Source organism: Eucalyptus grandis, chromosome 1, assembly GCF_016545825.1.
Source record: "Eucalyptus grandis isolate ANBG69807.140 chromosome 1, ASM1654582v1, whole genome shotgun sequence".
Classification (NCBI taxonomy): Eukaryota; Viridiplantae; Streptophyta; class Magnoliopsida; order Myrtales; family Myrtaceae; genus Eucalyptus; species Eucalyptus grandis.
Window position 1 is genome coordinate 18,182,417 of NC_052612.1, and position 22,809 is coordinate 18,205,225.

A 22,809-nucleotide genomic window follows, 5' to 3' on the forward strand; every position below is an offset into this window, starting at 1 on the left:
CGCAAAGGGACCTATCAAAAAAAAAAAAAGTGTAAACCCCCTATGTTGTATGGACCTGCTGCAATTGAAATGGTATCCAAGTGACATGTTAATAAGGGGAGTGAATGGTAAGCGAATTGTGGTGACCCTAACGGATCGGGGGCTGTCAAGGGGTGCCACGGTCGGTCTACTTTAGGTTGAAGGTGATGACTGGCGAGAAAGGAGAAGGAAGCAATTTAAGTCAAATGGGCCTCATTTAAATCCAAAATGGACTCCTATTGGAAATCGAGGACTGCAATTTTATGGGTCCAGTGAGCCTAGGCATTGATCGAAGTCTTATGGGTAAATTCATGAGCAAATGGGTTTGGGTTTGACTTGATGGGTTTGGATCAAGTTATCAGGCCAAATTTAAATTCAATGGCCGGATGTGCTTCAAAAATGATTGATCTCTCTCTCTCTTTTCTCACTCTTTTATTATTTATTATTTATATTTGTTTTTCCAATTTATTTATCCTATATATGCATATACGATTTTATGGACAAAAAAATTCTTGTGTCAATATTACTTGAGTGCCATAATTTCTTTTTTGATTATCTAGTGTCATATAACTTTTCAATTGATCACTTTAAGTTCTATAACTTTTTAAAAACATTTTCCATAAGTGTCATGCTAAGTCAGATTTCTAGCACTTAGGTGAATATTTGGAAAGTCATGGCACTTAATTAATCAATTGAAAATCATGACATTCAAGTGAATGATTTTTAAAAGTTATGGCATTCAAGTGGCCGAAATTATTTTTTTTTTTGGCACATTAGTAAGTATCATATGAAAGTTATGGCACTTGTAGATTAGCTCTTGTTTTGATAATTCGCAAGTGGGCACATAACTATATGAAAATTATCAATGAAATATCTCTATAATTAATAGTAATAAATTAGGAAAAGATATTACAAGTGTCATAATTTTATACAGAGCTTACTTAAGTATCATAACTTTTTTTATCAACTAAGCGCTATAACTTATATACAATGCTCACTTAACTGTCATAAGTTTTTTTTTCCAATTACCTAAGGTTTACGTACATTTTCAATTGATCACTTGAGTGTATTATCTTTTTGAAATTATTCACCATAAAGTGCCATGCCACATTTGATTTCTAGTGCTTAGGTGAATTTTTTTTTAAAAAAAATTGATACTCAAGTGATCAAATAAGAGTTATGGTACGCAAGGAAATTTTTTCTAAAAGTTGACATTTAAGTAGTAAAAAAAATAAAATATGACACTCAAGTGAGCACCATATGAAAATTATGATATTTGCGATACCCTTATCCTATAATAAATGTTAACATTGTTGCAAAATCAAGTCAATATACATGAGCAATAGGTAGGAGGTTGTGCATTGATATGCTTTCAAATCGGCGTGAGAGCAATATATTGTTGGAAAGTACACTTGAAGATGATTGTTTTGGTGCCTGAAACCTAGTCTTTTGAGTTCGTATCAACCTTGAAACGAGCGAGATAAGTTACCAAATCTGCCACGTTGGATCAGGGAATAATCGAACTGTTTGTGAAGAGGAGTCTAATCTTGGCGTCTAATCCTCCAATCCCGATGTCCATACTCAAGGTTGTGAAGTTCTCGGTAGATTCCAGCGAGCCTCAGGCTCACTAACCTCGAAAAGGCTCACCGATCTGCGACACCGGTGAGCTCAAGGCTTGTGTGGCGAGGACTGGTGACTTTTGATAAAAAAAAAGAAAATAATAAAAACATTTGAAATTTTTAAAATGAAAAAAAGAAAGAAGAGGGGGCTAGCAAGGTTACATGAGAGTGTTAAATAAGAGAGAGTGATTGAGGAAATGTTTTCCCCTGTTTGAAAAGCAGAAAACATTTTCCTTTTTAGAAGGTTTTCTTTCATTGATGAAGGTTTTTTTCATTGATGAAAAATGCTTTCCTTACTAGTTCATTTTCTGTGAAACGACCTCAGAAAATTTCTTAAAAGTTGTTTTTTTTGCGAAATGAATGAAGCCTTAGATTTATCTGTTTTTGCATGAGATTGCCCTTGTTTGAATTATATGGACTATCTTTTTGCATGAGAACATTGAATCGGATTGGATTGGTGATTCCTTTGCTTGTTCTTCATGGTCGGTCCCTTTGGTGCTCTTAGTCACGCCCCCACCTTGTTTGATTGCATCGGTTTAATGGTGTCTCGTATTGATAGTCCTTATTTTAATTTCCTGGCATATTGGTTAGGGCTTGTCTCACTTGGAAAAATTTTGATCATCTGTTTTGCTGAGATTCATGGAAAATAAACTTGAGCTTCTACCTTTATCGATGACTTCGCTCATGTTAAAAAGACCGAATCTTTCAAGAAAAGATCGACCTTTTCTGCGTTTTATCCATGCATATAGGATACAGTTGTCTAGTTCACGTAGACTAGCGAGAAAAATCATAAATATTGCATCTTTAATTGTCATGTGGTTTGGACCAAACAAATAATAGTCATGTGGCGTATAGGATATTCATGATCACCTAGGTGATTGCATATCTATAATAAAAAGGAAATATTAAAATAAGGACATCCTAGAAGCATGCTCGGTGACATTGCATCTTAGATTATATAAGTTTTTATTAACTCATGTTCATCTAAATCAATAGGGCAATTTCGGCCATATAGCCTATAGGGGTACTCTCGACAGGTTGGGTAATTTTAGGATTTTAACTAGCGTTTGTATAAATTAGACAAAAGAAAAAGACAAAAACGATTATATTAGAATTGCGTCTTAATCTCATTTAGGCAAGTTCTGCATCATAACCTTTGATAGTTCACGATATTTGACTCGTGCATAATAGCTCGGGCAAGTTCGACACTTAGACTGGGCATCTCATGTTTATTTGAATCTAGCGCACGCTTACTTTTAGTTTATAGTTCACGAGGGTCCTGTGCTGTAACGTAATAACGAGGCTTTGTTAATTTTGCCCGATACTGTTCAGGTTCTTTATTTTCCTAGTACTTTATTTGTTTTATATTTGTTATCGCTGGATTTAAATATTGCTTGAACACCCATTCATGATCACCTTTTTTTCACATGATTGGAGGATATAGGGAAAGTAAAATTGAGGGGATTGCTTGCAAATCTTTTACAAAAGAGAAATGGTATTGGCAACGGAATTAGATTTATTTAGTATAAATAAATCCTCAAACTCACATATTTGGTTTGCAAAAGTAAAGCTAGCTCCCACGTCTCACTCGGGCTTGTAACCGGCCCATAATTGATCAATGACAGCTCCAAAGCAAATTAAATTAAGTGATAAAATTAGAAATCAAGTTATGACTGGTAGGTTTTGGGAATATTCGTGCTAGGCGTAGGCACCACCTCAGAAGAGGAACCATTAGCGCTTGCTTAGCAACCCGTCAACATCCCTCATATATCTCAACCTCGGGAGGGTTGCGACATTACTTACGACTTACGAAAGTTTATCACTTAAGTTCTTTCACTAAATGATGGTAATTGTTGGAATAGTTGGTAATTTTAACAGAATCAATAAGTTTGTATTAAAAATATCGGTAAATTTCACCCATTGGCGAGAAATAAATATTCATAAGCTATCAAAACCATACGAAATACTAAAATAAATGTTAGTGAGTAGACTCCAATGAGAGTTGGTAGCTCAATCAACCTTTTGATAACTTCTTCACATTTTTTAACCATCACCAATCATTGCTGGTGGTGGCTGTTTGCCACCGAGTCCTCCACCCCTCCTCGCATCTCTCTCTTCTCCCTTCCTTGTGTTCTACATTTTACTTTCCTTTTTAATAATTAGTTTCTTCAGATTTTAACATTATTGACTTTAACCTTTTTTGATACTAAAGAAATTATGAACTTAGCATACCACGTTTAACATACCAAGAGTTATTTAAGGACTTGATTGAGAATAGGGTAGAGTTAGAGCAGTTGATTAGAAAAAATAAAAAATAGAAGGATCCAATTGAAGGTCTAGGTCGCAGACCTACTTTTGGTGGTGATTTCTACCCAAGACGCGGGCCTACTGTTTTTCTTGATGGGTAAGCAGGAGTTCTATTAGTCAGCATACAAAACCGTCTTTTAAATGGTGACGAAGAATTATGAAGAGAACCACCGGCTGCGGTGGCTCCACTGGATAAGACTTTGCTGATCCTCAACGAAGAGGTGAAAGATTCAAAACCCAGGAGAGGCGCTAGGTGTATTAAGTGTGACTCAGGGGTGGTGGGTCCTCATGCTTAAGTGTCACTTGGGGGTTTATGGCGCGGTTGTCGGCTGCAAGCCGGTATGGTTCCATTAAAGTAGTTCCCTGACAAGTCCAATGACTCAAGGTGATTCAAATTCCCTAAAACAGGAGGAATTGAACCTGAGATGGCATTATGCGATAGGTTAAGGAAATAAAGTGCTTTGAGATCTCCAAGTGTGTCTGGTATTGGACCGTCCAATCTATTGCCCGAGAAGTCGATCGACGTGAAAAAAGTTAGGATCTTGACAAGTTCTAGCTTCTGACCTTTCACAGTTACACTCATTGTATCTTGATAATAGATCCCACTACCTCCCTCAGGTTGATACTTTAGGTGATCGAAGTCCACATTGGCTTTCATAGCCTCCCAAGATGCGAGGAGACTAGCAGGCAAAATTCCACTAAAATTGTTTGAAGACAGGTCAATGATTTGAAGCATTTGCCAGGTGTAGGGACTACACAGACATTCAATTTCCCCATGAAATTTGTTGGATCGTAAAACAAGGACACGGAGATTTGATATAGCCTTCAAATGGCATGGAAATGTTCCATATATTTGATTGTCCCCGATATTCACAATCTCCAATTGTGTGCAATTTACTAATGACAACGGAATTTCCCCTTCCAACAGATTCTCACTGACATCCAATGTCTTTATAGTGCATGCTGGCGAGATGAACTGCGGAATACTGCCATTCAATTGGTTATTTCTCAGATTCAATACATTGATGGACCCCGCCATTAAACATTCAGGAATAGATCCATCCAGATGGTTATGTGACAAGTCAAGCACGTCTAGATAACGAGCGATGCAAATTGACTCCGGGATGGACCCATGGAAATTATTCTTCGAGAGGGAGAAGAACGTCATCGAGGATTCTGGTCTGCCAACCGGAAGATTAGAATCAAGGTAGTGACGATATAACAACCGCAAGGATGGCATATTCCCCCGCAGCTTGTTTGAATGGAGGTCGACGACAGACATGGTAATATTGAGCCAAGGTGTTTCCAAATCTTCAAAGAAATTAGAGGAGAGATTGAGATGCGAAAGATTTTCCAGCGTCCATATCCATGGCGGTATCTCCCCTTGAATATAATTTTCGGAGAACTCGAGGGAGACCAATTTGGACTGGTTAGCCAAAAATCGAGGCAATGTCCGCAACTGGCACGAAGCCAACTTTAACGTATTAAATTTAGGGAAAGAGGATGCAGCAGTAGAATCAGACGCCAAAGTATTAATGAACAAGCCATTGTAAGATAGATCCATATAAGTTAAATTTCCAGATCCCTGAAGTACATTAATATTCATTGAGCCACTGAAATTATTGGAAGAAAGTGAGAGGTATGTAAGCCCTTGCAATTCAAATATGGATGCTGGTATTGACCCTCGTAAGAGGTTGCTACCCAAATCAAGCGTGCCCAGTTGATACAAAGAGACATTCGGATATATGATAAGCTCACCATTAAATCTATTGTTTGAAAGTAGTATCATTTTAAGTCGGGGAAGTGTAAACAAAGTTGGGGGAATGTCACCTTCCAATGAATTGTTACACAGGTCCAGAATTTCAAGATTCAGAAGGTCTTCCCAGCCAACGGAGACGATCTGACCCGCTAAAGCATTTTCAGCTAATATTATGTGGGTCAGATTTCTGGATGCACCATATGGCGGAACGGAACCAGTAAGATTATTAGAAGACAAGTCCAAATAAGTCAGCTTTGACAGGTTCTCCATGGAGCCAGGGATCGATCCACTCAATCCGCAATCAGATAGATCTAATCTTGACAATTTGTTGAGATTACCGATGGAATCTGGAAGCCTCCTGAAATATTTGTTTCCTCCAGGACCAGAGTCTCAAGAGAACTATCCTCTGGAAAATCGGGTAAAGAAACCTGGAGAAGTTCGTTCAATGATAGGTCGAGGGCCTGAAGTGTTCGTACCTGGAAGACTTCTCAAGGAAATTCTCCCACCAATTGACATTGCCGTAGGCTCAATGTTTTCAAGCTGGAAAAATTCGCTAAGAAGCTAGGAACTGTGGTGAACGAATTGACATTGCCATCGAGTTGAATGACCGACAGATTAGCAAGACTCATAAGAGAAACGTTAATAGGATCAGACAGAAGACAGTCCGACATGCTCAACACCTCAAGTTTCGGAACTGAAGAAGACAACGTGTCGCACCATTCACTAGCCTCAGCAAACACAATAACCCCATCAAGGTATAGCTCTCTCAACTCTCCCATGTCCCCAATCAGCGATCTCAAAGAGGGCTTCTCAAGTCTCAGGGGACTAGCAAAAGGGTCATCATCATTACCAGTGAAATCAAGAGTACGCAGCTTGGTCAGGCGCGATAGTTCCACTGGAATCTGACCAGCAAATCCAGCATAGGACAAGTTAAGATGTACCAAATGGCTAAGATTCGCGAGGCCCGATGGAATCGCTGCGGAGTTGAAGTCATTAAAAGCCAAGTTTAGGCTCTGAAGAAACTGGAGCCCGAAGAGACTCGAGGAATTGTTGATTCCTCCAGAGATCGACTCGTGCTCAAATCAAGACTGACGACAAGGCCGTCCTCGCACGTCACGCCGCTCCATGATCCAGCAGTTCGATCCCATCGTACCAGCTTGGAAGACTTGGAGGGAACGAAGACGAGGCTGTTTCTTAGCTCAAGCAAGAGCGATCTTTGGTCCACGCTAAGACATTGGGCTGAATCTGAAGCCCTAGCATCGTTGGAGCAGATGGAGATCATGGATATGGCAAGAAAAAGCCATGCGAAGATCGAACCATTCATTGGAAGAGGTTGAAGAAGAGCGCTGGAAGAGGGAGCAGGGAAAGGGGGTCAGCAGAAACGAATTCGACAGTCGGGAGGGGAGGAGTCGTGAGTGCAATCTAGTGTCGATATCCTGCACGGCTGTAAATATTCTATATCTTATAGAATCATCAAACGGCAAGCGCAAGCAAAATACGCAGTGACCTATTTAGAAGTATCGTGGAGATCTTCATAAGATATAAAAACAATAAGACCTGTTCCATCTTTTCTTGTCTTTATCTTTAGAAGAGGCATAGAAATATGAAAAATAAAATGTCAAGATGGATCGTTATTTGTCACAGACTTTAATTTCCCATTTGATCTAATTCTTACTATCTAAGGATTGTCTCAGTGAAACAATTGGAGGACTACCTATTCCATTGTTGACTAGGGTTTATTGAAAAGAAAGAATTTCTTGTTTTTTTATTACAATTTTATAAAGTCAAGTTTCCATCGAAATGGTATTGGATACCAAGGACTTAAAGACTCACCTAAGTCTATATGGAAAGTATCATCAGCCCTATCCACAACCACTAATTCAATCTTCTATCTAGCTATCTAATCTAATTCAAGACCCAATAATTAAACACTACATTAGTAGTGGAAGGGAATCAATAAATCTTCATATGAGAGCCCTTCCACCACAATAATCTATCCTTGAATCCTAGAGGCAAGGATTTAGAGCATTAGTCATCCAATTTGTGACCAAAAATGACATTCCCTTTTGTCAAAAATTTTCAATTCAAACAAAAGACCATATTTATGTTTTCTAGAAAAAAAAAAGGAAAAATAAAAGAAATCTACCTAAGATGTTGCGATCAGAACTTGACATTGTTAAGGAAATCTCTTATAATGTTTTGAATATGACAACATAATCAAAAGCTACTATCATGTTTCACGATTGACTAACTAGTTGAAAGATGCACAAACTTCTGTGTAGATGATATTTTAATAGAATGTCTAAAGGATATTATCAAGGATTATACTTGGAAAAAACAGAAGATAAAAACTGGAGTTTGGTATCATCAGACTTTAGACTCTTCATTGAAGCTGAACTTATTCAAACTGTTGTATGACTACATTTAGACTCTATCTACAATTGCTTAAGTATCATGGCTAAAGCTGAAGATAGTTACTTCATGGATATCATCAATGTTGAAGCTGTAAATCAACAAATGGATATCATTAGATTGTGATATCTTATTCTGACTATATGTTCAAACATAGACTCTAAGGCTGAATTTGTTTAGACGCAAACTCTAAGGATGAATATATTCAGACATAGACTATAGTTATTGTCATTTGGATATTGCATCTGAAGTTCTAAATATTTATGTTGATGACACCATTATTATATTTCATGGACATCATTAGAGTAATATGAAGATATTAGCAAAGCTTGCACTTGAGTATTGTCAAGATGCTTGGCATCTTCAAACTCCATGAGAAATCTATTCAGACTTTTGGAATATTTAGATAGTGACAGTTCATTTGATCGAGCAGTCTATTTAGACTTAGAGACCTATTCAACATCAGAGACCTATTCAGACTCTGTTCCGAATATCATCAGACAGAGACCCATTCAGATGCAAACTCCAATTCTTATAACTATATAGCTAGTGATTTGGCTCAAATTTCACTTATAGAAAATAATTATTGATCTTCAATCTTAAAGATTGTTTTGCAATTGTATTCATCAATGCAAGACACTGGGATTGATTGACAATCCTTTCAAAGACAAGTGATCCTCCTTATTCAAAGAACTCCACTTATAGAAACTAAAGATTTTTTTTGTATTGGCGACCCAATCAATGGGGATTTAGATCTTATCTCTCAACGGCTACTCAATCTTCATTATGTAATCTCATCTAACAGGCTAAATTGAGAGTGATCCTCGGAAAACTGCCCAACAATTAGTTTTGAAATGGAGGAATATAAAAGGAGACCAAGTGGCGAAGAGAATAGAGAGGTCTAGAATAAAAAAATTCCAAATCTGTAATCATTTTGAGAGGTGTAACAGTGTCATAAGTGTGTGTCTAGGTGTGAGATAGTGAGATCTATTGGCTTAGGTATAAGCAACACTAGCTTTAAATAGAAGCGCTTGGATATAAGTGGCATAACTTGACTGTAACCTTTCATTAATTATCTAGTGGAATCTAGTAAGCATACTGTTAGCATGGGATTGTGGACACACATTTGCAATAAGCTAAACCACTACAAGTTTCATGTGTGATTTTCTCTATTCATTTACTTCTGTTTATTGTTTATAGTAGACATTTTCACACTGGTAGTCATCTCATTATCACAACCGAAGTTCAAATTCTAATTTCGCTTGATTCTAAATTTTCTCATCTTGACTGTTCAATTTCACACAAATTTGTCAATAGTTTTTAAAATCACCTATTCACCCCTCCTCTATGTGATATTGCTAGCCTCCGATAGACATTCCTTGAAAATGCTCTTGGCTCATCTTATTTTAGGATCTAAAAAACCAAAGACATTTTTTGTGATCATGTTTGTCTTTGTAAATCGACATTAACCAAGCAAAGATTGGTTAGAAGCAAACAATATCATATCATAGCATACAATCGTATCGCCAAAATACATATATTAGACCCGATTATTTATTTAAACAACTAAATTCGAAGAAGAGAAGTAAAATGATTTATTACACTTGGGTCTAATTATAAATTTTATAAGAATATAAAAAGTGAAAAATAATATAAACTTTAGAATCATATCAATGTTAGGATTTCAACCTTTCCACAGAACTTACTAAATGGTAATTCAGCCAATCGAAAATTAGCAGACTATATATGATATACAACATGACACTGTGTGACAAAATGACATTTTTTATTTATCATAACTTTCAATCGAAACAAAAGACCATATGTTTGTTTTCTAAGAAAAAAGGAAAAATAAAAGAATCTCTACCTCAGATGTTGTGAAATCCCTTGAAAATACTTTGGGTTCATCTTATTTTAAGATCTTAAAACCAATGTTTTTTTTTTTTTTTTTTTTTTGAGATCAATGTTTTTGTACATCAACATTAAACGTGTAGAGATCAGTTAAAAGCAAACAATATAGATATCATAGCATTCGACAATATCACCAAAATACATTTATCATATCCCATTATCTAATTAAACAAGTGAATTCCAAGAAGAGCAAATTTTTATATTTGGATTTAATTATAAATTTTTATAAGACTATGAAATATATATATAAAACTTTTGAATCATATCAATGTTAGGATTTCAACATTTCGAGAGAACTTTACTAAATGTTAACAGAGGCAATCAAAGATTAGCAGATTATATTTGAAATATAACATGATAGTTGACTATTTATCAACCAAGCCCAGGAGTTGAGCAGGAATTTGAAATCTTCAAAACCGAAATTTCCAGGCACATTCTTAGAGCTGGGAAGATTGCGCCTTTGGTCCAGTTTGGTAGGGCACGCGCCTGAAAAGTATTTATTCTATCTGAACGTGAAGAATGTTTCTAATTGAAGAACTTTCTGACAATAGACGGTTACGGAGAGGAAACAATTGAACTTATTCCAATCAAGCCTAACGACCAAACTATGCGCAATAGCTTTAAGTTGATAGAGTGCAAAGTTTTCGTTCTGATGGTGCTCCCCCGTTCGAAGATTTCCAAAATCCCGTTTTCTGGTAAAACAGAATTTCATCTATGGAAGGTAAATACGTAATTTCAGTAGTAATTTGAAATATCGATGATTTTACCATCTGTGGATGGTATATACATTTCCGTATTAATTTCAAATACCAACATGATAATCTTACCACACGAGAGTTTATAATATTGTATAAGAGTTTAGTAGCTCCATACGTTGATAGATAATCGGAACAGTTGGTGATTACTGAATAATAAAATATGTGTTTGTAATTGAGTTTAAATAAAATTAATAATTTTGTCTAACAGTTTATAACTTTAAGTTTCACTAATAAACAATGATAATTATGGCAATAGTTGGTAATTTTAAAAAGAGTTGATGATTTGTTAAGCAACTTCAATCCACTGGTGAGCTCCCAATAAATATTTGTAATTTATCATAATAGTATGAAATAATGAAATAATTATTGGTAAGTAGAGCCCAATAAGAATTGGTAATTTCATATAAGAATCGGTTTGGTGACTCGCACGAATATATTTTTTGGTAAATTATTTGAATGGAGGGGCTATTTCCATCCCATCTTTGATAAGACACTACTTTCGAATGTCTTTACATTTTCACCTTTTGACCACCTATGGTAACCACCTATCTTAACTGCAGCGTTTAACTTATAGTATGAGCTTATATATTACAGCTAGTAGATTATAGATGTGCTTAGATGAATTTACAGATAAATTCATAAATTGAATAAAGAAGTGGATATTATTACCATACACAATTTTCGGAATTCTTATATAATTACTAGTAGAAACATCATACAGCAATAATATATAAGAGATAAACAAATAAATTTCTTCATCGGTTATTTTAGATCCATTGATTTATATATCAAACTACATCCAAATTAATAATTTATAAGGCAAATTATTGTGGATATATCGTTTTAGATATATCATACTAAATTAAATGAGATGATTATGACTAATTAATATTACGGATAGTGGGAGTGGATGGAGCTCTGTGATGGTGTGGCTAAACTATACAAAGCTCCCTTCTACCCAATTTCTTTGTTATTTATACTTTTTTACTAATCTTGGAAAATTTAAAGAAAATAAAAAAAAATCAGTAGGAGGAGATCACGTGTAAATCTATGTGTTTCTTGGTCTTTAGTGTTGCATTCTTTCACATATATAGCATTTCTTTTCATTTCAAAATGAATTACTTATAGTTGGTTCTAATTATAAAAATCTTATAAGACTATAGAAAAGCTAAAAAGGAAAAAAGAAACTTTAGAATCATATCAATGTTAGGATTTCAACATTTCCAGAGAACTTACCAAATGTCAACACGGCCAAATCAATACTAGCGGACTATATTTGATTTACAACCTGATAGTTGACTCCATTTGGTCAACCGAGCCCATGAAATGCGAATTTGAAACCTTTTGCGATTGAAATCTTCAATCCCAATATTTCCATGCACCTTCTTAGGGCTGCGAAGATTGCGCCTTTGGTCTAGTAATCTTTATTTTATCCGAACTTGAGGAATGTTTCTGATTGAAGGACTTTTCGACAATAGACAATTATGGAGAGGAAAAATATTGAACTTTTTCTCCAATTAAGCATAATGACCGAAGGACACGCAATAGCTTTCGGTTGACATGACTCGAGAATGCAAAATTGCCGTCTCAGTGGTGCTCCCCCCCATTTGCGGATTTCCAGAATTCCATTTCCGGATAAAATGAAATTTCATTTGTGGATGGTAAATAAGTAACGTTGGTAGTAAATTTGAAACGTCGTACGAACCCAATAATAGATTATCACTTAGTTTTTTTTTTTTTTTTTTTTTTTTTGCAAGTGAGTGCGTAAATGCTTGTAAATTACTGGTGAAATTGAAGTTTTGTATTCACGAATTTCAAAGTAAATGGCCACTTATTTTAGTTTTCTACAAAAGGCGTATGACTTTATCAAGGTTGTCAATTGAAATAACATTTTTACCATCCACAAAACTCAACAGCGGTTACCACTTATTCTTAGATTTTGTAAGTTGGCACATAACTATTTATTTTTTCGGGAGAGAGAGGGTTTCCTACCGATAGTCAATGCACCTTCTTGAAGCTGGGAAGATTGCATCTTTGGTTCAATTGGTAGGGCACACATGAAGAATATTTATTTTATCCGAACGTGAACAATGTTTTTGAATAAAGGACTTTTCGACATAGACAACTATAGAAAGGAAAAACATCGAACCCACTTCAATCATGCAAGATGACCATATTACGCTCAATGGCTTTCAGTAATACAAAATTCTGGTGCAACAACTTTCAATCAAGAAAAACATTGAACTTCCTCCAATCAAGCATGTTGACACCTAAATTTTTCCCCAAAGATCATTTTCGAAAAATAGGAACTTATTTTTTCAAAAAAATATTTCATGTCAAATTCTTGCATATAGGTTACCTAGGTGTTTAGGTATAGTTTGTTAAATGGAGGATGTTTTCCTTAAAAAAAATAAATAAAGAAAGAAAAGAATAAAAGAAAAAAGAAAGAAAGAAAGAAAGAAAGAAAGAAAAGCAAGTTGGGACCAAAATGTAATTTTCAAAAGTTGAGGGACCAATTCGCAAATTTTGTAAAATTTCGCTTAAGCCTTTAAGTTATCATCTTGTCCCCCCAATTGAGTTAGAATTGAACTTGGGCCAAGTCGAATTAACCAAATTGGGCAAAAATGACCAAATTGCACTTTGAATTGGGCATTCTCGGGCAAGAAAATGACCAACTTTGAAGGACTTTCTCGCAAAATTGGGCAAGGACAATTGTGAAAACTAATCAAGATCTCAAAGAACTACACACAAGCTTGCTGATAGATAAAAAATCGTAGCCAAATTGATGGATTAAAGCACTCAAACTAGCTACCAAAATCCAACTGACAATTCGATCTCAATTTAGAGCCGCTGAGTAAGCAATTTTGTGGCCCCACCATATCCTCCTCAGTTGCCCAATTAGCCTAATCTTTGCACGTGATGAAAGACCATAATTAGTAGTGCAAGTGGACAAAAATTAACTAGGGATAAGCAAGGGAAGGCACGTGAAAATCGCAGCAAAATCCATACACTCAACAGCTGCAAAGGTTGAAAATTTTGGCCATGTTAGAATGTTAGTGAACTAGCTTAGTTGGCAGGCTTGGTAGGTAGGGCAAAGACTGACTAAAAGATGGCTTAATTTAGTGGATAAGATCTCTGAAGTAGGCTCTTTTAGGGCATGAAAGGTAGGAGACAAGAAGGAGGAGAGAAAGCTCACAATTGTTCTCCAAAGACACCCCCACAAGTAACTCAAGAAAGCAAAAACCCAGAAATTTCAAATTGACCATTGTAGAGAAAAGTGAAATTTTCGCAAACTTGCAGTCGAAATTAACCAAAACCTTCAACTAAAGAGTAAAAATTCACTCAAAGTTATCTAACCATAGGTTGCACGTCCTAAATGGAGATTTGGATGGCCTCCTAAGGCCCCCTGAAAAAGTACCTTCCTAGCGAGCTAAGAAAGTCTGAATTTTTTCCAAGTGTTGAGCCCAGTTGGTCACGGATGAGGGAAAGTGAGTGTTTTTGAGAAAAAAATGATAGACAAATGAAGAAAACCATTAATTATTCCAAACTAGAATATATATAGAATATATATAGTTTGGTTTGGTGTTAAGTTCGACAACAAAAGAAGTCGTGGAGTCTGGTTTTGGGGACCAACAAATACCTTTATTGTCAATTCTTTCTTTGCAGATCTCCATTTCCAGTTTGAATGAACCAACTTCCATGTGCCCTTGGAGGATAATTTCTTAGTTTCCTCGACCAAGAGCCACTTGCAAAAGAAACTAGGAAGCAAGATAAGAATCCTATATTTATTTTTGGTCAAGTTTGAACATGTTTTGACCATTAAAAATGTCACGATCCCAACTCCATCTCCAGGGTCTTGAGCAATAGGGGTTATTTTTGCGATGTCTGAGGCTCATTGCCGTCCCAATTTTTTTTATCTTGTTATCATGCACATGCGAAAACGTGAACGAACAACTCCCTGGACAAACAATAGCTAGAAGATTGGGACATACATCACACTAAACACACTGACTTATATTATAACAGTACTTTTACAATCCCTTTCTCTACGAGCTCTCTTTTCTTTTTACATCACAGTACAAGTTTTCCACATAAGCCAAGGGAAATCCTATCTCCCCTAGCATGACTGCAGCTCCAAAATTGACGAGAGACTTCCATGCCTACAAGACTAAAAGATGAGGGATGAGTTTTGGGGAAACTCAGTAAGTAAAATTCATAATTCTCTACTAGGAAAGCATCTCATCATCAATGCCCAGCAAGTACACACTCACAAACAATGTCGATGGCAGATCAATAGCAAATTTGTTACTACCCCTAACTACATGCAAATATCCATCGTAACATGCTTTAATGCATACTTACCTTTGGCTTATCAATAAATATATCAACATATCATGCTTATGCATATACCAGCATTGATGCAAGTTCATTTACCGTCGTCTTGACTCGACTAGGCCCTCCCAGCTCGACCAAAGCTTCTAGCTTCTTGTTAGGTTTCCTGGCTCGACCAGGGCATCTCGGCTTGACCAAGACTTCTTGAGGCTGGCTTCCTAAGGCTTTCGGGTTCAAGACCCAGACATCCTAGCTCAACCAAGGCATCCCATTTAATGAATGAGGCATTGCCGCCAATGCTGTGTAGTGACGGACACCTTTTTCCTCTTTAAGTGCATGCATAAATGCATTATACAAGCCGATTCTTATCTTATCTCTTAGTCGACACTTGTATGGCCTGAAGGCGTGCCTATTCGTTCATGTGTGTCATGAATTCTCGTACTTTGCTAACAAGTATTTCGGGAACGACCTTTGGTCCGTAACTTGAGGCTTGGGTACACCTTGCTTTGGTGATGATCCCAGGCTTGATAGACCTCGACTCCAACCCAATATGAATGCACATGTATCGAGAATGACCCTCAGCTCGCAATTTGATCCAACACCAAGCACAAAGTCCCCACGTCCACTTGGACTATAGAATTCGGCATGCTTAGTACCTTACCAAGACCTTGTGGATTTGGGCGATCCTCGTACCAATCAAGATATAAGATCGACATGCCTCAATGTCGACTTAGGACCTTCCGACCTTAGGTGATTCCCGCTCCAATCTAAAAATCATTATCACTTGGTCCAATCTTCAAGCTTATCTACTCGGTCCCCCCATTACTTTCTTGCAAGTAAATACTGAGAGTGCTAGTATGAACAAAATAAAGGAGTTAGGGAAGAGAATAAGAACACAAGATTTATAGTGGTTCGGCTTAATCCAAGCCTACGTCCACTCTCCCACGCTAATGAGCCTTCTTAGCTGGATTCCACTATGCAATCAACAAGAGATTACAACTTCGAGTGCAAACACTTAGTAGATCACACTATCTCACTAAGTCACTCTCTTGGTATTTCTGTCACGATTACAAACGTTTAAGCTCTCAAGAGACAAGTATATGATCAAGAGTCGCTCAGACTTTGGAATTATAAATTCTACGCTCCGTCTCTTACTTGCTCATTGGTCCCTCATCTCCTTAAATACTCCTCCACTTCCAAACTACCCGTTGGACAGCATCCCGGAGATTCGTCTTCCAATATACCCATTGGACAGCTTTGTATCTAGAAGATTTGGTAGTCGTTGAGTGACAAAGGTAAAATCCCAAATTGATTCCGATCGCCCATACAAACGGAATCTTGGTTTCCATAAGTAAAGCTTCTTCGTATAGAAAGTTCTTGTCTTCAAGATCCAATTGTCAATCAATTAGATTGAATCAATCAAATCAATCTTGATGTGGAATCCAAACCAGATCACTAGCCGTTATATGATTGGGCTTGAATTACGTTCTGTCGAGTTTGGATGTAAAGTCTTATAGCAATAGACTTTACAATCTGAGTCTGTAGACTTTACAATCTGGGTCTAAACATATCTGCTTTTGAACAGATTTAGCTTTAAGGTATGTACCAGGTTCGGCTTCATATAGAGTCTGTCTTCGGTTCATCATTCACGTTCGATGCAGGAATTAATCGAGTGAGCAGACTTTTGATGTAGAACAGACTTTGACACTAAAGTGCGGTAGTCTTCGGACTTTGAGTCTTGAGTCGGCAGTCTTGAGACTTTGACACGAAGTCCGGAAATCTTGAGAATATACTTTGGACATGTTACGTTCAATCTTCGGCCGTCTTCGACTTTGATAATATCCTCTACATGTTCTAACATCTGCATGGTCTATTACTTAACCATTAAACATGTTAGTAGCCTTTGATTTATTTTGTCATCTTCAAAACATCATAAGGGATTTCCCTAACAAATACCCCAAATAATCCAATTTTGAAGCCAAAAATGCTGCCCTCTTCCTAGCTCCGAATTTCCTCATTTTGAGCTTCAAATTTTCATCAAATCTCCCAATGTGATGTCCAATTTTGACGAAGAAGAGGCCCACATTATTTATAAAATTCCCTTTCACCAAGTAGCTCGGTTTGGAAATCAAAAATCCATTCAATTCGGCCAATCTGAATTTATGTTCTTTTCGAAAACGTCTAAATTGATTTTCCGTAAAAATCCCGGAATCGTCGAAAATTCTTCGAATGATGAGTAGACATTCCTAAAATAAATTATGACATGACAGAACTTTCAATTTCTAAAATCGAGTTCAAATTCGCGGTTAATTTCAATCTAACATGATTTTAGCGTGACCTAACCTATTGAATAGCTTTTAGGAATTTTTAGTGCAATTGACCCGTGGTTGATTATTTTCGAGCCACAATGTACATTTTCGACACATTGATGACTCTCGGTTGTCGTGAAAATCTTGAGGTTTTAAATATGGACACAAGGTACCCAAAATGACAGAAAAATCAGTCTAGTGCCGATCGACGAAAATTTTGTAATCAGGTGGAATCACCCACACTTAATCACACACCTCTGTTGAATTGACATATCTCTGGTCTCTGATTGATTTTTAATTGTGCCATAATGACCCTTATTGATTAGCACGGTTGAGCAGTCGATTCCTATCAAATTTTAAAGTCTATTACGTTAAAATCCCTTAATAACTTCCCCAGATAGTCTTGTTATCTCATGAGTGATTAGCTTACAGAATAACACTATAGGCGCATCGATAAAATGCACGATTTATTCAATTGAAAACATGATTGAAAATTCAAGATGTCACATATAATGATGTGCCTTCACTTGCTAACACGTCAAACACTTGGTGACATACTTGGCGATGTCTGCCTTCATATCGGACCACCAGTAGTGTTGACGTAGATTCTGATACATCTTCATCTTGCCAGGATGAGTGCTATAACTACTACGATGAGCTTCTAATAAGATCTCCTCTCTAAGCTATGCATCGTCATGTACACACAATCGTCCTTGGAACCTTAGTGTTCCATCCTCAGAAATATGAAAATTAGCTTTCCTCTTGTCGGCATCCTTTAATAGAATCTTCTGAACGTCTGGGTCTGTCAACTAAAGTGCCTTGATTTTGATCTGAACGTCCGGCTCAATTCCGAGGGCGGTCATAAGATTCGAAAGGTGGCCTACCTTAAACTTGAAAACAGAATCCCAAGCTTTCTTGAGTAAATTCCACTCCTTAACTAGCATATGAGCGACTGAAGACTTTCGATTTAAAGCGTCGTCGACCTTATTTGCCTTCGGAATGTGATATAAGATATCACAATCATAGTCCTTCAGAAGTTTTATCCAGCGATGTTGTCTCATGTTCAACTGATTTTAAGAGAATAGATACTTGAGACTTTGACGGTTAATGAAGATTTGGAATCTTTCTCCACACAAATAATGTCTCCAAATCTCAGAGTGAATATGATTGCTGCGAGTTCTAGGTCATGCGTCGGGTAATTCTGCTCATGAGGTCTCAACTGGCAAGATGCGTATGTAACGACCCTACCATATTGCATCAACACGCAACCTAATCCTCTAAATGAGGCATCACTATAGATCTTATATCCTCCAGGACCAGATGGAATTGTCAGCACATGTGCAGTAGTCAGCTTTTGCTTAAGCTCTTGGAAACTATGCTCGTACTTGTTTGTCCACACAACTTTTCTTCTTTCTTCAGAAGTCGAGTCAACGGCAATGCTAAGGCTGAAAATCATTCCACAAACCATCTGTAGTAACATGTCAAACCTAAGAAACTTTTTATCTCTGTCACTATAGTCGGTCTTGGCCAGTTGATCAGTACTTCAATCTTGGTTGGATCCACGGAGATTCCTTCGCCTAAAATCACGTGACCTAGGAATGCTAAACGATCAGTTAAAACTTGCACTTATTGAATTTGGCGTACAATCCATGAATCCTCAGGGTGTGTAGTACTAGTCCCAGATGACTCTCATGCTCCTCAACACTCCTCGAATATACTAGAATGTCATCGATGAACACGATCACAAACTAATCTAGATATTCTTTAAACACTCGGTTCATCAAATCCATAAAAGCAGCCGGGGCATTCGTCAAACCGAACGGCATTACTGTAAACTCATAATGGTTGTATCGAGTATGAAATGATGACTTTAGTATATCCTCCTTCCTGATCCTCAGCTGATGATACCCTGTCCTCAAGTCGATTTTTGAAAATATCGACACTCTTTGCAATTGATCAAACAAGTTGTCGATCCTCGGGAGTGGATACTTGTTCTTGATCATCACCTGATTGAGTTGATGATAGTCGATGCACAAACGTAACGAACCATCTTTAGTTTTCACGAACAGAACTGGTGCTCCCCAAGGTGATGCATTGGGACGTATAAATCCCTTATCTAACAATTCTTGCATCTACACCTTCAGTTCCTTCAACTTAGATATCGACATCCGGTAAGGAGCCTTAGAGATTGGCTATGTCTCGGGTGCTAACTCGATCACGAACTCTATCTCTCTCTCTTTAGCGGTAGGCCTGGCAATTCTTTCAGGAATACATCTGGAAATTCTTGCACCATTGAGATATCTTCGATCTTCAGCTCCTCATTGTCGTATCCATGACAATTGCCAAATAACCTTGACAACCCCCGTCTAACAAACAAGTTGCCTTAAGCGACGAGATCAAGGTAATTGAGGGTCCTCATCGACTTCCAACAAACTCAAAACTTTCACCCCTTAACGGGTTAAACTGAATCGCTTTACGTTAATAGACCATCTTAGCTCGTTGCTTGGTGAGCCAGTCCATGGCAATTATCAAATCAAAGTCATATATGGCTTGGACTAACAAGTCTATCTTCCCCTCTCGCTCACCAATCACTAACTTGCAACCAGAACATCCCAATGCATACAACACCTTATCCTTTAACGGTGTAGATATGCTAATCACTGATTCCAACAACTCAGGACTTAATCCTATCAACTTAACATATTGTTCGGAAATAAATGAATGAGTCATGCCAGGGTCAAATTAAGCATAAGCAGCATGGTCGTTCAATGAAACCGTACCTGTAATTACATCAGGCGCATCCTTTGTCTAACCTCTGGTGATGGCATACATTGTCCCTTGAGTTGGGGATCTGATCTATCCACCCTATGGTGCTTTTTATGGTGCATACCCTCTGATCTGACCCATCGGTGGTGGCAGCGATAAATGCTGTTGTCCCCTTAGTCTTCTAGGACAATCTCTGGTCATGTGACATTGTTGGCCACATTCAAAACAAGCACTTGTTCTCTAAGGGCATGGGGCCGAACTGTGTTGCCTTCCATAGGAGCAACACATACCATTCTAGTTTGGTGATGGCTTTCCGATGCCACCCTTCCTATTGGGTGGAACATGAAACCTTCCTCCAGTCATGGGCATCTTCCTATGTCGATTCACATCTCTATTTGAATTAAACCTCAATCTAGACGAGGCGGCTTGCTCGCTCAGACTTCTCTCTAGTAGTTGAGCTTGGTTGTAAACCTCATGATAATCCTTCAAATCCAACGGTACTAGTGGTTGTTTCAACTCTAGTCAAATGCCATTCTTGAACCTTCGAGCCTTGTCTTCTGGATCCTTTATCAATCTCGGAGCATACTGAAAAAGCTCCACAAACTTGACCTTGTATTGGTCATGGTCATCATTCCTTGGCGGAGACATTGTAATTCCTCCATCTTCTGTTCTCGGGCGCTACCTGAAAAGTACTTGGAGGCTCTGAGGAAAGCGTTCCACACCAGGACCACGCCTTCAAAAAATACTGAACCTCTGGCGGCCCTCCACTAGGTATTTGCATTACCCTGCAGTTGATATACTACCAGGATAACCTTTTTTGCCTCAGTGCACATCAGCAGTGCTAGGGCCTTTTCCAAGCCTTGAATCCATAGTGAGGCAGTCTCAGGATCTCCAGTACCAATGAACCTCGGCGGGTTCAACTTCAAGAATTGCTTTACCAACATGTGAATCGGTCTCTCCCTCTCCACAACTATGTTCCCAGTTGGAACTTCAACAAGTGCAACAACGGCGGAGACCTTAGCAGCAGCGGCAACGGCAGTAGTAGCGGCAACTTGAGCCATGGCGGTAGTGGCGGCGGCTTGATTCTGGGCCTGCTGCCCCATCAGATTTCTCATCGCTTCGAGCGCCTACATGATCTCTTTGAACCTGGGATCACCAGGGGCTGCTATCCCAGCACCAACAAGAGGTGGTGCTACTCCACTAGTGCTAGCCTAAGCTGGCGCTTGACCACGGCCTCCTCGGGTACCGACCCTCGTCAGCGTTCTACCCCGAGTAACAGGCCCTATGGTCCTCTTCCTATGAGTCGTCTACTCGTGATCACTCATTCTGCAAGTTTTCTACTAAAACCCGCCTTCCAATTCCACATCGAATTAGAAGCTGAGCGGTTTACACAACTAAACAATTCTACCAATAGCTATCACAGACATGCACCAGTAAGAAATAAAGGCCAATCCTACTAACTATCTCATAACTTATCGCATCTTATTACTCCAATTACTAACCTTGCTCTGATACCACTAAATGGGGATGTCACGCCTCGATCCTCCGAGCACGTGCCCATCCCTCTATAGTCCATTAAATAGTGATATCTTATGACACATCGCCGACCCATTCATTTTAATGTGCATGTGGAAGCGAATAAATAATCCCCAGACAACAATAAGATGGAATAGAAAAGTGAGACCATAATTTTTTTGAAAACCACAACATGCTTATATATACATATCAAACCATGACATATACAATACAAGTCAATATATATATATATATATATATATATATATATATATATATTCAAGGTATGCAAAACAGGGGATAGAGTGCTATAGATCTTCAGGCATTCAAGTCTTCCTCCGAATACATCAGGGATCCTGGATCCGACAGATTTAGGTCTACCACTGAACCACCCGGAGGGTCAACCGTCCCTTTTCCAAAAGCAACCTCCAACACATACATAGGTATCTCGGATTCCGGTATGGGACCCTCTCTCTGTCCATTCCACGCACGTCGGTACCATGATATGTATTGATGGGGTACCTTATGGGGTAAAGCCTAATCAACCTAGACCACGGATCTTATGAGCTCATAAACCCATCCTCTTAGGCTCACATGAAGCGAAATGTAAGATACCTGCTCGGTGACCTTCTTCGGCTATTCAAAACGCTTAGGAGGAGCTGCTGTCTAAGGACCTGAAAATGTTATTCCACAACGGGGTGAGATGACATCTCAACAAGTTCACCCCTTAAAACCCAACTAGGAAGAAAATACGCCCCAAGGACTGCCTAAACACAAGAATAAGTCAAAGGTCTTACCTTTGCCTCCGTTCCTTCCTGTAAGTTAGTACAATTCACATAATCATCGAATCACATCAACAAATCAAATCATCTAATCCGATCGAGCCATTGATCAATCGATTTAGTCGATTCCATGTCATCACGACTATCACTCGGTCAATTCAATCAATACTATATATAAAGTCCGATCATATCAAGGACTGCTCACTCTAAGCTGAAGATAGATAGTATAGCTCGCACTAAACTAATAAAGTATACTGCTCGCGCTAAGCTGACATATCGAAGCTCTCAGGCTGATATAGTATATTGATAATGCTCACTAGA

At 38.0% G+C, this 22,809-nt stretch overlaps 1 protein-coding gene across 1 annotated transcript; it reads right to left on the bottom strand.

Annotated features, from left to right (window-relative positions):
• Positions 1–4,236: 4,236 nt before the first annotated feature.
• On the bottom strand, positions 4,237–21,306 carry LOC120295817 (receptor-like protein 7). The gene is made up of 6 exons (XM_039317401.1): positions 20,995–21,306; positions 15,195–15,365; positions 14,865–14,944; positions 6,743–7,049; positions 6,223–6,605; positions 4,237–6,061 (listed from the first exon to the last, which is right to left on the bottom strand). The coding sequence occupies exons 1-6, from the start codon at positions 21,304–21,306 to the stop codon at positions 4,237–4,239; spliced, it is 3,078 nt and encodes a 1,025-aa protein (XP_039173335.1).
• Between the last annotated feature and the right edge of the window lie 1,503 nt (positions 21,307–22,809).